Source organism: Thamnophis sirtalis, unplaced genomic scaffold (genome assembly GCF_051295495.1).
Source record: "Thamnophis sirtalis isolate CommonGarterSnake01/CBP01778 unplaced genomic scaffold, rThaSir2_p1.2 scaffold_14, whole genome shotgun sequence".
NCBI classification, from domain to species: domain Eukaryota; kingdom Metazoa; phylum Chordata; class Lepidosauria; order Squamata; family Natricidae; genus Thamnophis; species Thamnophis sirtalis.
In genome coordinates, this window is record NW_028261394.1 from 36,828,990 (window position 1) to 36,844,691 (window position 15,702).

The 15,702-nt window shown below is 42.8% G+C and overlaps 1 protein-coding gene across 1 annotated transcript; it reads left to right on the forward strand.

Moving 5' to 3' along the window:
- Positions 1-1,916: 1,916 nt before the first annotated feature.
- On the forward strand, positions 1,917-15,085 carry LOC106551537 (uncharacterized). The gene is made up of 6 exons (XM_087729301.1): positions 1,917-2,105; positions 3,804-3,855; positions 5,904-6,091; positions 6,693-6,851; positions 8,453-8,560; positions 14,933-15,085. The coding sequence occupies exons 1-6, from the start codon at positions 1,917-1,919 to the stop codon at positions 15,083-15,085; spliced, it is 849 nt and encodes a 282-aa protein (XP_087585427.1).
- Positions 15,086-15,702: the final 617 nt, after the last annotated feature.

Consider the following 15,702-nt stretch of genomic DNA (forward strand, 5'->3'; position numbering starts at 1 on the left):
ACGAGCTGTGGAGCGTCGCGGAGGCTCACAGAGGCGTCACAGGAGATAAGGACGCATGTGTGTGTGCTGTACGCATGTGCACACGCTGTGCATATTCATGTGGGTGCCGGGGCCCATTGCACTGTACCAGTTGCAACGCAATCCATAACCCACCAATGGTGGGAAGGTAACAGTGTTCTGTGTGTCCTCATGCTGACCACATGACCACGGAGATGTCTTTGGACAGTGTTGGCTCTTCAGCTTTGAAACGGAGATGAGCACCACCCCCTAGAGTCAGGAACGACTAGCACATGTGCGACGGGAAGCTTTACCTTATATTAGAGGGAGTGTCAGCGTTCCAAGTATCATGTAGAATTAAATCAGAATCAAAGGCAGAACGATCCTTAAAGTTCCAATTTAATAAAGCAGACATCTTAGCACATCTGTGTTAATCCCAATACTGGAAATGACATCAGAATTCCACCCAGTTAAAAGTTCATGATCTTGTCCCCACACCCACAATCCATCACATGGTCCAATCTTCTTCTTCCACGCTGGCATCCACACCCAGCTGCTTCCGGTCAGGTGTCAAAGTATGGAGACAAAGGATGGCATTGGCTTCTAGTAAAGAATTAAAACAGTACATTCCAAAATCTCACTCCTGTCTATTCCCCCCTCCCATCAACTATACTAATGAAACAGCATATTGAAATTTCATTTCATTTATTTCAATTTTTCAATTTCTATGCCGCCCAATCCTGGAGGACTCCGGGCGGCTTACAGAAATGAAAAAAGATTAAAAAGAATTATTAAAAACAATTGGACACAACAAGGTTAAAAAGGAAAATAAGAGAAAGTGTGGCAGGCCAAAATTCTAAAAGGAATATTTTGCTCCCGATTTGGGCGAACCAGTAGTAGTGGCGGGGGGAAGCTCTGTTCACCTGCCCAGATGCGTCTGTGCGCATGTGCCCATGAGCAAACCAGTAGTAAAAAAAATTGGAAACCCATCACTGCTTTATATTTCCCAACCTCCCATCCTCCCTTATAGCACTGCACCCTCAATCCAAGCAAACAATGTTTCCTTCCACAATATTTAAACGAGGTGTCAACCTCTGTTTCGCTTTCGGCTGCCATTAAAATCGAGGGGTGGGGGGGAGGCATGGTATTTGGGAAGGGAAATTTTAAGTACAGAAGAGATTGTGAAAAGGGAGTTTTGTTCTCACCTTCTACTGCACATGCTGGAGATAGTGATTGGGCCTGCCAAGGCAGGGGTGGGTTTCAACCGGTTCGCGGCGGTCCCTGCGAACCGGTTGGTCGCCGAACCCGGAAGTAAGTAACTTCCGGGAACAGCGAAGGGCGCGCCCGCCTGCCCGTGGTCCTTACCCGGTTTTGACGAGTTCTGCGCTTCCACGCATGCGCAGGACGCATACAGCGCTTGCGCGATCGTCCAGGAGCAGCTGGAGCGTCGCGCAGACACTAGTACGCATGCGTGCACTGCGCGCGTGCACGAGGATGCCGCCGGCCCCGTTCCAACCGAACCGGTTGGAATGGGGCGAGAAACCCACCTGTGCCAAGGCCAACTGTCCTGCATGCCAACCTGATGATGCTTTTTGAAGATGGAACTCACAGGACACCTGAGGGATTTACAGATTGGACTATGGGATGGGATTACCAGGGGGAGGGGGTTGGGTCACATATTGATATCTATGATTTCGCGCGCTTTTGCCTCAGATCTTGCTTTGCTTAGCTGCTATCTTTTCACAACCAGTAAAACTACTCTTAATTCTGCGAAATGGAGTTAAGCGGTTTCTTTCTTGGTTGCTGAGGGAGGCTGACATGACACGAAGTTTATTAGAAAATATATTAAGGGGTGTGGCATGTTTCTCTTAATATTGCCATCTCTGATGAGGTTATACATTTGAACTAAACCTTCAAACATGTTGGAAGCTGAAGCTGCAGGTCCTGGAAGGATAGCCAAGACAGCTGGCTTCTCTGTTTTCAGTGTTCTGGTGACAGGATCTGATCAGGGCATCGGTTTGGGTCTGGTGAAGAGATTTCTGGAGCTGCCCTGTCCACCCAAATGGGTCTTTGCTACATCTCTTGATCTGCAGGGAGAGGAATCTAAGGTAAGAATCAGTTAGCATAGGAGGGCTTGGGAATAGTGATTAAGAAGTTAAAACTAAGGCTGAACGGAGACTGAAAGTCAAGCTTGCATTTTGAACTCGCCAGGAATATATGTGAGCTGCATTCATACATATATGCCCTAATTATAATTTGCCCCTTTGCTTCAAGGAATGCTAAGCAAAACAGAGATTTGAGTTTCATTCTTTTTAAGTAGTATACAGGTCACCTTTTCTTGTTTCCCTTAAATTCTGTTCACTAACAGAAGACATTTAATTTCCTTACATTCTCTTTGCTTTAGTTATATTATGTATTAACTTCTTTTTAACACTATAATTACTGTGTTAGTTTTTTCTTTAACATAACAGTCTTTTTTTATTACATTCAACAACAACAACAGAATTAAACAGCAATGCTATTCAGACAGAAATATAACCAACAGAGGAAAATAGAAAGCACAATTAAGGCATAATGCATGAAGTGAGATGGTTTTAAAAATATACTTAAAATGTAATTCACATTAATGTGATTCCTGACACTTCACTGATTTTGTATCCTCGCAAGCCACTCTCACTTCCACCCCATAAATACTCTGCTTCATGCATTTTATTTCAGCAAACAAAATGTAAGTAGATTTACCATATTTTTCAACGTATAAGATGCACCCGAGTATAAGATGCAACAAGGTTTTGAAGAGGCAATATTTTTTTTTAAAGTAGGTAGATAGATAGAGGGAACGAGAGGGAGAGAGAGACAAATACAGTAGGTAGATAGGAAGAGAGAGAGAGTAGGTAGGTAGGTAGGTATGTAGATAAAGGGAGAGAGAGAGAGAGAGAGAAGTACAGTAGATAGATAGATGATAGATAGATAGATAGATAGATAGATAGATAGATAGATAGATAGATAGATAGATAGATGATAGATAGATAGATAGATAGATAGATAGATAGAGTAGGTTGGTAGGTAGAGGGATAGAGAGAGAAATATATATATAGGGAGAGAAATACGGTGGATAGGTAGGGAGAGAGAATAGGTAGGTAGATAGAGGGATAGAGAGAGAGAGAGAGAAATACAGTAGGTAGGTAGGGAGAGAGAGAGAGAGAGAGTAGGTAGGTAGGTAGGTAGATGTTTATCCATGTGCTGGAGAAGGAAATCGCTGACAATCTGCAGCACCTAAGACTTTGTTTCTGCTGGCACAGCACTTGATCAATCAGTTAAAGAGCTTTCCAAAAGGGGGAAAAAGGTTTTTGCACTCTACAAACCTCCCAAAAATGGCCCGTTTTTAGCAAAAACGGGTTCATTTTTGTCAAAAAAAATTGCATGCATAGCCTTGTGGAAACTTATAGAGTGCTGATGCGGGCTGGGGGGGGGCAAAAAAGGCCCGTTTTTTGTTCATTTCTGCCTTCCCCAGCCCCCAGGAGCTCTCTGAAAGGCTCCATAAGAGTATGCACAGCCATTTTGGTGAAGGGACGGAGCTTCGGGAGGCAAAAAAAATGCTGTATTTGATGTATAAGACGCACCCAGATTTTCAGCCTCTTTTTTGAGGAAAAAAGATGCGTCTTATACTCTGAAAAATACGGTATTTGTTTCCTAATAAGGAGATGCTTTGAGCCTAATTGGCCAGATTAATACTGGCCCCTATTTCACAAGATATCCAAATGGTGTACCTATAATCTTCTGTCTGTGATCTTCTTTTTCTCCAGGAAGTGAGAGAGTTGGCTTGCAAACATCCGAATCTGGTGGTGTTGCAATTAGGTATGTTTTAAGGACAGAGTTTGTACTATAGGAATGCCCTGAGCATCCAGTTCACAGTCATCCCTGGAACTAACAAAGCCTGCAATAGCTCTGGTTCTAACGGCTTTATGTGGCTGGCTCAGTACATGTTGTGGCACGCCAACTGCCAACGGAGCTTCTGGCAGACTCAGACAGTGAAGAGGTTGGGGAGGAACATGGGCCAGTCCTGGAGTCTGGAGAAGGCTCTGCATCGGAGATGGGGCTAGGGCCGTCTGAAAGTTATCAGATGCCTTCAGAGTCAGAGATCAGTGGGGCAGAAGAACAGCTGGAGCCTGTACCCAATGTGCACATGCGCAGAGCTGCCAGGTGCTGCGCAGAGCTGCCACGAGAAGGGAACAGCTAAGGAGCAAGGCTGACTTGGGAATAAAGCCACAGGGAGGAGCAAAAGGGGAGGGGAGTTTGCAGGAGACAATTAGTTTAACTCATTAGGGTGAAAATCTGTTCCTGACTTCTTGTCAAGTATTGTCTGCCACAGAGAGGTGTTTGGAAGATATCAGCCTGGCAGCTCTCCAAGCCTGATAAAGGTCTGTAGTTGTGAAATCTCTTGAAAGACTGTTAGCCGGGACTTTGCTGGAGAGGAATTCCCTTTAAATTAAATACAAGAGGTTTTAGCAGGACGAAGAGTCAGCTTCGTGCTCTTGGGAAGCCTACATCAGAACAGCACAAACTTCTTTCCCAGAAAGAAAATAATTTAACTTAGATGCCTTCCATGTGTTAGACAAGCTTTTCCTAAAGCACACATTGAACAAGTAGATTCCATGGTAAGCTATGGGAAGTTCCAAGGAGATCCGTTTGAAGAAAGACCATGTGCTTTTACTACAGCAGCTGTTGAAGAGTTTGCACATATAATCTTTGGTTGGAAATTATATTCTGCAGAAAGAACTGCTCACATAGATCCTTATTTAAAAAAAACATTGAGACACCCTAACTTTTTACTTCCTGCAGGAAATGCATCTGCTGCATATCAGTAGCAACACTGCAATTTTTATAATCAAGTTTATAATCAAAGTTTATAATCAATTTGATCAAAGTCCATTTTGAAGGAAATAGACTATATTACATAGAAGAGATGGGGGTGAACTGCGGGGATAACCATTTATTATAAACATGTTCTACTGTTCTCTCTGTATTGGCCTTACGGGTTTTTAATATGGTCACATTACTAATCCTGCGAGTGCCTTGGACTGCAAGGTGATCAAACCAGTCAGTCCTAGAGGAGATCAACTCTGACTGCTCTTTAGAAGGCCAGACCCTGAAGATGAAACTCAAATCCTTTGGCCACCTAATGAGAAGGAAGGACTCACTGGAGAAGAGCCTAAAGCTGGGAACGATGGAGGGCAAAAGAAGAAGGGGACGGCAGAGAATGAGGTGGCTGGATGGAGTCACTGAAGCACTAGGAGTGAGCTTAAATGGACTCCAGAGGATGGTAGAGGACAGGAAGGCCTGGAGGAACGTTGCCCATGGGCTTGCGATGGGTCAGACATGGCTTTGCAACTAACAACAACAATTACTAATCAATAATAGTAACTAATAACTAATAATACTAAGAGCCGAAGTGGCACAGTGGTTAAATGCAGCACTGCAGGCTACTTCAGCTGACTGCAGTTCTGCAGTTCGGCTGTTCAAATCTCACCGGCTCAGGGTTGACTCAGCCTTCCATCCTTCCGAGGTGGGTAAAATGAGGACCCGGATTGTTGTTGGGGGCAATATGCTGACTCTGTAAACCGCTTAGAGAGGGCTGAAAGCCCTATGAAGCGGTATATAAGTCTAACTGCTATTGCTATTGCTATAAATTTTATTGGTGGTGGTGATGATGCCATCCACTGTGGTTTCTTTTAAGTTTCAGTTGTATGATTCCCCCCCCCCCCAGTTAAAAACAGGAAAATTCTGTTCTCTATTCTGCTATTCCATAAGGTGGTTAGCTACAAGAATAGGCATATAGGAAACTCTTCCCTTGCCATTCTAAAAGGCTATGTTGCTGAAATTTAAATAAAATTGCTTTTCCTTAGATGTCACTAATCTTGAAAGCATCCAGTCAACTCTGAAAGAAGTGGAAAAATGTGTTGGAGAAGGAGGGATGAACATCCTAATCAACAACGCTGGCACTTCATCTCCCAATGATCTGGAAACAGAAAATGCCAAGGATATGATGAGAGTTTACTCCGTCAATACGATTGGCCCACTGCAAATGACTCAGGTTTGTTTATGAGGAAGCAAAGCAAAGAGAATGGGTATGTTGTTGAAGATTGAACAGCCGAATTCGGTGCGGCTAGAATGCAAGGAAATATCGTAATGGTGAAAACAAAGAAGTAGACATTGTACATTGATTTGGGAGAAGGTTGGAACATTGGTGGCAACAGCTCCCTTATAGGGAAGAAAATACCTCCCAAACCGCTTCATCGTGCTTTAGAGCCCTCTAAGTGATTTATAGTGTCAGCATGTCACCCACAACAATCTGAGTCCTCATTTTCCCAACCTCGGAAGGATGGAAGGCTGAGTCCACCTTGAGCCCCATCAGAATCGAACTCCTGGCAGTGGACAGAGTTAGTCTGCAATACTGCACCACCATGGCTCCTAGACCTTCCTTATCCATCACCCAGGCACTGCATTGGAGTTGACCCATCTTTAAGGGTAGCCCACCAAAGAGCATTAGAGTAGTTTTCCTAGGTGGGCTTAGGTCTAGATGACTCTATGACGGTCCCTTTGCAGAAGATGACAGGAGACCTTTCCCTGTTAATGCACAGTTCTTTTTCTAGGCCTTCACTGTAGCTCCTCCTCTTTTTTCTTCTCTCTACCAGGCATTTCTGCCCCTTCTGAAGAGGGCAGCCCGGAGGAGTCCGTGCCAAGGGCTGAGCAGCAGCAAGGCAGCCATTATTAACATGTCCAGCATTGCCGGATCAATTGAGAATGTGGTTTTTTTGAAAAACGTGAAGATAATTGCATATCGTTGCAGTAAGGTACATTTAGAAATATCTTGAGGCTTCTTCTTCTTCTTCTTTTTCTTCTCCTTTTCCTCTTCCTCCTCCTCCTCCTCTTCCTCTTCCTCTTCCTCTTCCTCTTCTTCTTCTTCTTCTTCTTCTTCTTCTTCTTCGTCTTCGTCTTCGTCTTCTTCTTCCCTACCTAGTAAGGTACCAGATGGGTTTTCTAGGTGGACCTGCCTGCAGATCCAGGGAGTTCTCAACTTCTGACTGGTTGCTTACAGAGTTTTGATAGCCATTCCCCAACAGCTACTTACGACCTGATTTCAAAAATTCAAAATGCATGGTTATATTTTGGGTGCTAGACAAGCAGTTCATCTTTACAGCCATTTGCAATAGCCCGTGGTCCCATGCCTGTGTTTTGCAGTTTACCACCACTTCAGCAAAAATCCCATTGGTTAAACTGGGTTTGTTCAACAACCATGGCATTTGTCTAACCACCACAGCATTCACTTAATCACTGCCTCAAACAGCATTGAGTAATTTGGTCACGTGATGTCTCAACTGGCAATTTACGAGAGCAATGACTCGTAAACTACTGTTATCAGTTGAGGACTATCTGTAGTGGAGCCTCCTTTTTCATCCAGTAATGCCTTTGTCCACGTCTGCTTCTTCCTAAAGATGCATTTCTAACCAATTGCCTAGAGGCAACGCTATGTGTGGTATTGAACACTGTCACAGCTCTGGGTCGGCAATCTTGCTTTACCTCTATTGCCTTTGCTCTTCTACCAATGGTGTTTCCAGATTTTGAACTGGCGCAGACTGCCTGTAGTTGCATTGAGAGGGATGCATGCATGCTAATCCAAGCCACCCCTCACACCCCCTCAGGATGTATGTTCTGTTAAGACACAGCCTGTTGTGCCTTAAAATGGATTCTACTGTACTGCCATACAATGGCTTCTATTGTACAGCACAGTGGGGTTGCCATGGTAACGGTTTCACTGTACTCCACAAGGTGGCTCCCTCTGGTAAGCGGGAAAATCCAACATTAGAAATTACATTTGGTAATTTACTATTGATACCAATACTCAAAAAAGATGCAAATTTGGAAGAATGGCAGAAAGGTATTAATAACTTTGTTTGGGCAGGGAAGAAACCGAGAATAAAACTTAAAATAATGCAAGACATACGTGAAAGAGGAGGTTTGAAAATGCCCAACTTAAAACTATACTATGAAGCAGTAGTTTTATCAACAATTAGTGATTGGATTAACTTAACAGAGGATAGAATATTGACTATTGAGGGATATGATTTGGTATATGGTTGGCATGCTTATTTAATATATGATAAGAAGGTGGACAAGGTTTTTAAAAGAAATTACATTTGGTTCGTACATTTTCCCCCTATAAATAAATACCCGGGCAAAGCCGGATTATCAACTAGTATAGAGATATCTTTGCTAACCAGAATGATGCATGTGGCTGGCTTCCTTCCCATAGTGTTCCCAAGGAGTTGTTTAGTCCAGTTCTAGTGTGCCTCTTAGGCCTTTTCTAACCCCAATACCCTGAGTTCTTCCCCCTTTCCTTCCTTTTTCTCTTCAGGGCTTTCTTATCTAATTGTTCTGTTTTTCAATCCTGCAGGTTGCTTTAAACATGCTCACCAAGTGCCAGGCTCTTGAATATTCGGCCGATGGGATTATGAGCATCGCCATCCATCCTGGCTCGGTTAAAACTGCTCGCAACCCACATGTAAGGTTTTTTTTAATGTAGAAAGAGCCGTCTTATGGTCATGCTCAAATGAGTCTCTAAACGTTTTTGTATTTTATTGAATATGCTGTGCAAACAGAGGTACGTTGAATACTTCTGCAAAAGTTATGCTATAGATCTGTAGTTCTCAATCTTTTCTTCACCTTACCTTTTGAGCCACGGGGTGTCGCAGTGGTTAGTGGGCAGTACTGCAGGCTATTTCTGCTGCCTGCCGGCTGCCTGCAATATGGCAGTTCAAATCTCACCAGGCTCAAGATTGACTCAACCTTCCAAACCTTCCCAGGTGGGTAAAATGAGGACCTAAATTGTTGGGGGCAATATGATGACTCTGTAAACCGCTTAGAGCTGTAAAGCTCTGTAGAGTGGTATATATGTCTAATTGCTATGCTGTTGTGGCCACGGACTACACAAGATTTAAATCATAATATTTCTGCAAGCCTTTGCAGATGATATTGTGATGATATTGTGCCCTCCCACCCCAGGGCTCCGCAGACCACAGGTTGAGAACCACTGCTACACTTTGAATTAAAAGATTAGGTGTGAAGAGAATGAAGAATGGAAATCAGAACAGGAACAAAGTGTCCCTAGAAAACTTCATTTCAATTTCCTCTTAGAAGAAAATTGACTCAACCTCACTTCCCCTATAGGAATCTCTTCCTGTTTGCGCTATTGGTGATCTTTCCTATTTGCAGGGGAAGAAATTTCTGCAGGAAAGCATGTGCTTATAACCGAAATAACAAAGATTCTGTTGTTCTCATGTTTAAGACTCAAGGGAGGGTTGGCCCATTTGCTTTGGAACTATAGGCGAGGAAGGTAGAAGAAGACCCTCATATTAATCACAAAAATTCCTGTTTACAAATATTAGAAGAAACTCAGAGGTGGGATTCAACAATTTTTACTAGTGGTTCTGTGGACATGGCTTGGTGGGTGTGGCTTGGTGCACGTGGCAGGGGAAGGTTACTGTAAAATCCCCATTCCCTCCCGATAGGGAGGCAGAGAATAGATGGGGACGGGGCCAGTCAAAGGTGGTATTTACTGGTTCTCCAAACTACTCAAAATTTCCGCTACCGATCAGAGATGGGTTGCTCCCAGTTCGGCCCGGTTCGGCCAAACTGGTAGTGGAATTCAGGCCTGGGTCGCAAAACTGGCAGTGACCCAGGCCTGCCACACCCCCAAACCGATTCGCTCACCGCCGCTGAGCCGCCACCATTTTGTTTTTAGTGACTGCGCATGCACAATTCACTGTAAATTGTTCTGTGCGTGCACAAAGAACAATTAACATTGAGCAGCGCAAGCAGCTTGCGGGTTGCATTCAGGTTGCAAAACGGTAGTAAAACTGGCAGCAACACACCCCTGCTACCAGTTCTCCAGAACTGGTCAGAACCTGCTGAATACCACCTCTGAAGCCACTTCATTGACTCAGTATTTGCACTTGCAAGGACAGCTCACCCATAGTTCGTATAATTTATTCAAATAGTTCAAATTTAGTCATTACAGATAGTCCTCAACTGTACAATTTGGACAATTTATATTGCTAAACAAAGCAGATCTTAGCAAATCATTGCAGTTGTGAAGTAAATCATGTGGTTGTTAAGCAAATCCAATATCCCCCACCTGACCCTATCCCATCGACTCTGCTTGTGAGAAGCTGGATAGGAAGGTTGCAAATAGGAATCCCATTATTCTGAGAAATTGCAACGGTTGGAAATACATGCTGATTACCTGAATTTTGACCATGTAACTGCAATGGTCACAAGTGTCTTTTTTGAGTTACTTTTTTCATTGCCGTTGTAACTTTGAACACCTGCTAATTTGAGGACTAACTGTACCTGATGTATTGGATCATCACTTGATCATTGGTGTGGACCATTTTGTTTGTATAACTTTATAAGCTAAAATAACAATTAGTGTCTTCTTTTAACGATCCCATAACCCCTTGCGGGGTGGAGTCCAGACAATTGAATGCAGCTAGGAGAGCATTTACTGGCCGGATGCCACTCCTGTTGCCAATGTGGAATTTTGTTCAGCAGATATATTTTCATTGTGCCCAGAGAGAGAAATATCTGCCTCTACCTAGGATTGAACTCATAGCCTCCTGTGTGAGGCGAGAGCTCCATCTCTAGGCCACCACACCACCCCATAAGCTAAAATGACTATGGCCTGTATAATACAAATACATCTCTATTAGGGTTGACAATTTAAAATCAAGAGGCCCAACTGCAATCTGCTGATGGGCTTAGGTGAAGAATCTGGTCCGGGCAGGATTTATTCTTATAAACCTTATGGGATTTTTTTTGTGGCAGCCGGGAATGAGCGTGGAAGAGAGCACGCAAAGCATCATGGCAGTGCTATCCACGCTTTCCGAGAAGGACAACGGGACCTTTTTGGATTGGTTGGGTCGTTGCGTTTCCTGGTGATCCACCAGTCTCCCCTTGATGTCATTGGCGCATAATGCACTAAGAGGCGATGCCGCTTTAATAAACTACTTCCACTCAGGAAAGTCCTGGCCTTGTTCTTTGTTTCACAAGATCTTAAACATTTGCATGTATTATTAAACACATTTTGTAAAGAAAAAAGTAATGGTACTACCATATTTTTCAGATTATAAGACACACTTTTTTGTCTCCCAAAAGGGGGTGAAAATGTTGGTGCATCTTATAGAACAAATATTCCTGAATCCCTGCCCACCCGTCGGCCATTTTTTTGGCCTCTGCATGCCCCTTTTCTGGGCCTTTTCTGGCCTTTTTCAGCCCTTTTTCCAACCTTTTTTTGGCCCATTTTGGGGGCTTTTTTTGGACCATTTTTAAAGCTTTTTTGGCTTTTTTGTAAAAAAGGGGGCAAAAAAGCCTCAAAAACAGGCTGAAAAAAGCTTCAAAAACAGGCTGAAAAAAGCCTTAAAAACAAACCATAAAGCCCCCCAAATGAGCCAAAAAACCTCAAAAAAGGGCCAAAAAAGTCTCGAAAATGGGTAGAAAAAAGACTGGAAAAGGGCCGGAAAAAGGCCCCCCCAAAGGGCTGAAAATGTGGTGCGTAGAGGCCAAATCCCCCTCTTTTTTGTTTTCCTCTTCTAAATTTAGGTGTGCCTTATAGTCAGGTGCATCTTATAATCCAAAAAAATATGGTACGTAGGACCAATGACACCTGTTTTGGTTGGGAGGTTGGGAAGCCGGACTCTACAAGTGTTAACAAAATAGATATTTAGGGTCACATAGACAGTGTCAATGTGTGAAAGAAAGATAACCCCATATCTCAAGCCAGAAGCATGGTCTATCCTTTTCAACTGTTTTTTAGAATGTATTTTCTTTCAACATGCACACATACACAAGCAACTCTTTGTACATCCATACAATATCTTACCAAAAAAGAAGAGAGAGAGAGACAGGGAGAGAAAGGGGGAGATTGTGTTGCCATATTCCCCAAAAAACTCTTTGTAGACAAACTTCCTTTTTCTGATCTCCCCTGCTCAATCGGGAAACCCGATTTCAAACAAATGACTGTCCAATTTCTTCTTAAAAACCTTAGTATGGTGTTGCATTAGGTTCCCGAGGCTGAAGATGAATGAACATAAACAATCTACGGATAGGATATTGAATGAACGTAAACAATCCACGGATAGGAAAACCAACAGCAGTTTATTGAGCATCCAGAATCAACAGAAGAATCAACAGCAGTTTATTGTGTAGAATCAACAGCAACTTATTAATCATCAGACATCATTTTTATATCTTTGCAGATTCTTAGTTCTCACCTACTTTACGTGTTATATCATGAGTCTCCAAGGCACAATAATTGGTTAGTCATTACATCATTGGTGTTCATGAGAATGTGCATGTTCTCACACACTGAAAGAATCAAGTGTTATACATTCAAATGAGTAAATGTTACAGGTGTTGTTCATGCCTGGGAACACACTGCAAGCAAAGAATCACTGACAAGCAAAGAATTGCTGCAGTTTGTACTTACACGTGTAACCACAGTTCTAAGAACCATCCAGATGATTTACTGTAATAACCCTACAGTATGGAGCAACCGTAGCTTCTGAAGGTGAGCTGTTCTCCTGGTTAATTGTTTTCACCGTCAGGAAAGTTCTCCTTATTTCTACAGTGTATCCTATAAAGTATATCTCAGCTATGGATGCAAGTACATCAAACACACATTCTGTAGGTCAGTAGCTTGTCTTCCTTCTGCTTTCAATAGTAACTCAATTAGTTGTGGGGGGCCAGCCAGAATCGCTGACAGTTGGCAGCAAACAAATTCAAATACAGTTTCTCAGGAAGTCTAAGGATGGGTGTTGTCCGTTCATTACAATATTATCTCCCGCAGTGAAAAGAGGCATTTGAAACAAACGTTGGCGATTCCTCCTTTCCTTGTATTTCTTTCATCAGTTTTGTCCATCTGATGGAGAAGTCTTCTATTAAAGTGTTCCCCAGCACTTTTGAGTGATTCTTCTCAAGAATTGGGTCCAAATTCAATGGTGGGGTGGAGGGTTCTTTGAAACAGTGATTTCATTTATTTTGGAGAATGATTTATCTCTCATGTAAGGACTGAGATCAAAAAGAAGAAGCAGGTGACTTGAACAGGTTGTTTTCGTAAGTTTTTCTGCTACTGAAATGCTTATCATTTTCATTTATTATGTAAAAAAATTCATTGGGAAAGAATTAAAATGCTGACAGTGAGAATTGTTGCCTTGGGGGTGCTACAAATACTACTTATTTGCAGAAAGCAACAATTTAATGGGAAATTGTTTTGAGAACTAAGGTTAGTAAACAGAACCAGATACATATTTCCATTTGCACGAGATTGCAAAATAATTAAGATAGATATTTCTTCCCTTTTGTGTCCTCAAGGAATGTTTTAGTTCATTTTTGATCTAGCTCTCCAGGCCCCCACGTAACATTTAATACATAATATCCTGTTGTACGCCATTTATTTTCACCTTATTCTGCCTTTTTCTCTTCAATGCATTTTTCTTTTCTTTTCTTTTTTAACCCATGCAGGCTGCTCTAACCATGCTCACGAAATACCAGTCTCTTCAATATTCAGCCGATGGGATTATGAGTGTCGCCATCCATCCTGGTTCAGTTAAAACTTCTTGCAACCCAATTGTAACTTTTTCTTTTTGACACGGGAAACCAATAAAGGCGAATGTTTGTAGGCTCAGGGTTGAAATGAAGGGTCCTTGGTGCTTTGAACTGTGTTCTTGAAGATGTTTCATTACCCAACTATGCAACATCATCAGCGCTAGTGATGATTTTCCCTAGCACTGTTGATGTTACCTAGTTTGGATGATCTGCAAGAAAACAACCGAGCTCAGAGAGCACCAGAAAGAACTTTCTAAGCAATTCGAAGAACCAGTTGTTGGAAGAAACTTCATTTTGTTTTCCCCCACTTTACAGGGCTAATCCTGTAAGGAAGGCAGGAAGGAAACATTCTCGTCTTGTTTCTACCTTAATCTTTATTGCCCTGCTTACAGAAACTGCCTCTCTGGTTAACCCTTATTACATTGTAACAGCTAAGGCAAAGCGCCCATCGACATAACATTGAGTTGGCCATGTCCATTCAGTCACATGACCACCGAGCCCCACCTATCCAGCTGGTCATTAGGGCAAAGAACCGGTTCTTAAATTAATAGAATCCCACCACTGGACATAACAAATACTTCTGTTAAAGGTACACTACACTTTGAGCTAAAACATCAAATTAGGTGTGAAGACGAATGAAGGGATGGAGATTTTAACAGAACAAACTGAACAATATTCACCTTTAAAAAGTTTTAAATCCATTTGCTCTTAGAAGGAAATCTACTAAATCTTGCTTTCTCCCCTTTCAATCTCTTCCAATTTCAGCTACTGGTATATACTACTCCCTATTTGCAGAGCCCTAGGCCTGCAGGAAAGGCAAATGCTTAGGTCTGAAATGACAAGGACTCAGCCCATCTCATATGGGAGATTCAAAGCAGCGTTCACCCATTTATTTTGGAAATGATGAGAGGGGAAGATTCACATGCTTAGAGCAAATAATACAAGTTCTGCTTTGCAAATTTTAAGAGGCAATTTGGTTGACTCAATGCCTGCACTTGCAAGGCACGCTCATCTGTGGTTAACCTAATTTATTTAACCCAAATTTTGGGATTTTTTTAATGATGTTTTGCATCATCACCCATTACAGTGAGTTGGCATCATATGCCTTTATAAGCCAAAATGAGACTGGCCTGTTTAATGCAAATCCATCTCTGTTATGGTTGAATATTTATGATCAAGAGATCCAAATGTATCCTGCTGATTTGCTTAGGGGAGAGTTCTGGGCTGACCCAGACCGATTCTCTAAGTCTTATGAGGTCCTTTTTTGTGGCAGCCGGAAATCAGCGTGCAAGAGACCACCCAATGCATTGTGACTGTGCTGTCCAAGCTTTGTGAAGAGGACAATGGGACCTTTCTGGATCAGTTGGGTCATCAGTTTCCCTGGTGGTTCATCAGTCTCACCTTAACATCATCAACACATTCATAGAGCGAGAGATGATGGAGCCCCAATAAATCATTGGATGTCATGAAAAGCTTGGTTTGTTTTTCTTTTGGGGTTGTTTATTTATTTAAAAAGAACATTGACATACTGTACTGTATGTTTGGGGAGGCTGGAAAAATTGACTTCAAAAGAAGGTGTATAAAACATGCATTTATTATCTCACATGTGGTGTTAGAGGATGAGAAAATTACTCTCCAAATGTCAGGCCATTACTGTGGTCTATTTGTTTGAAGTACCTTTTCAGAATATATTCTTCAAACACACGTCTATAAAAACACATATGCAAACAAATCAGGGGTGGGTTTCTCGCCCCGTTCCAACCGGTTCGGTTGGAACGGGGCCGACGGCGTCCTCGTGCACGCGCGCGGTGGACGCATGCGTACTAGCATCTGCGTGACACTCCAGCTGCTCCTGGACGATCGCGCAGGCGCTGTATGCGTCCTGCGCATGTGTGGAAGCGCAGAACTCGTCAAAACCGGGTAAGGACCGCGGGCAGGCGGGTGGGCACGCCGTTCGCCGTTCCCGGAAGTTGCTTACTTCCGGGTTCGGCGACCAACCGGTTCGCAGGGACCGCTGCGAACCGGTTGAAACCCACCCCTGAA